Source organism: Penaeus monodon, chromosome 28, assembly GCF_015228065.2.
Source record: "Penaeus monodon isolate SGIC_2016 chromosome 28, NSTDA_Pmon_1, whole genome shotgun sequence".
Taxonomy (NCBI): Eukaryota; Metazoa; Arthropoda; class Malacostraca; order Decapoda; family Penaeidae; genus Penaeus; species Penaeus monodon.
Genome location: NC_051413.1, coordinates 25,921,216 through 25,922,047, shown reverse-complemented (window position 1 = coordinate 25,922,047; position 832 = coordinate 25,921,216). Strand labels below are relative to the sequence as shown.

Below are 832 nucleotides of genomic sequence, written 5' to 3'. Positions count from 1 at the left end.
CACGTGCGTGTGTGTTTATCTATGTATTTATATTCATGTACACTTATTTACTTATTCTCTTGGGGCATCTACACCTTCAGCTACCACACATGCATTGTAAAACTACAATATAAAGATGCAACTACTTCTACTGTTTTAGTCTAGTGTGACAGAGTCTATGCGTCAAGATTCCATATCTCCTCCAGTACCAAATTTTCGTTTATTTGAAACTACACACTGCTTTTTATATAAAATATTGTAGTCAGAATCCTTTCATATAATATTCTTTTCATTCTTGTTTCTGTAAAGCAGATATAGTCTCAAAGGATTTTTAGCCATATGTTATAATTATATATAAAATGATCATACTGTATACCAATAAAAGACATGAATTATTTGCTATACTTACTTGGATAAAACTATATATAGCCTCAATTTGATCATTCTTTTTTCACTTTTTTTACTTACTTCTACTTAACTTAAAAAATTCATGGCTACTATGTAATTATAAGCTTACTTGGAATCTTTGTTTGATGCTTTCATAATCTGGACTGAGATCAGGAGAAGTGACTGGCGAATCTTTCTTCTGGAAGGGGCTGGTGGGTGCAAAGTAATTCCTGAAGGGATTGGTCTCAGAGAACACGGGAGGAACGGGTTTGGTGCTGTAGTTATAGCCACCACCGCCACCCTCACCTCCACCTCCTTGCATGAATGGATTTGTGCTAGCACCTCCACCACCTGAAGCATGAACTTGCTCATAAGTTCTTTTGCAAATACAAAGGCAAGTCTTCTCAGTGTTCATTAAATTGTGAACTTCATTGTGAGAAGTAACATTTCCAATGACTATGGCTTT

The 832-nt window shown here is 35.5% G+C and overlaps 1 protein-coding gene across 1 annotated transcript in view; it reads right to left on the bottom strand.

Moving 5' to 3' along the window:
* The window catches only part of LOC119591437 (major facilitator superfamily domain-containing protein 6-like), a 17,185-nt gene that overhangs the window by 412 nt on the left and 15,941 nt on the right, over positions 1-832 (bottom strand). Inside the window, 1 exon segment of the mRNA XM_037940178.1 lies at positions 497-717. Within this exon segment, the coding sequence (XP_037796106.1) occupies positions 497-717 (221 nt within the window).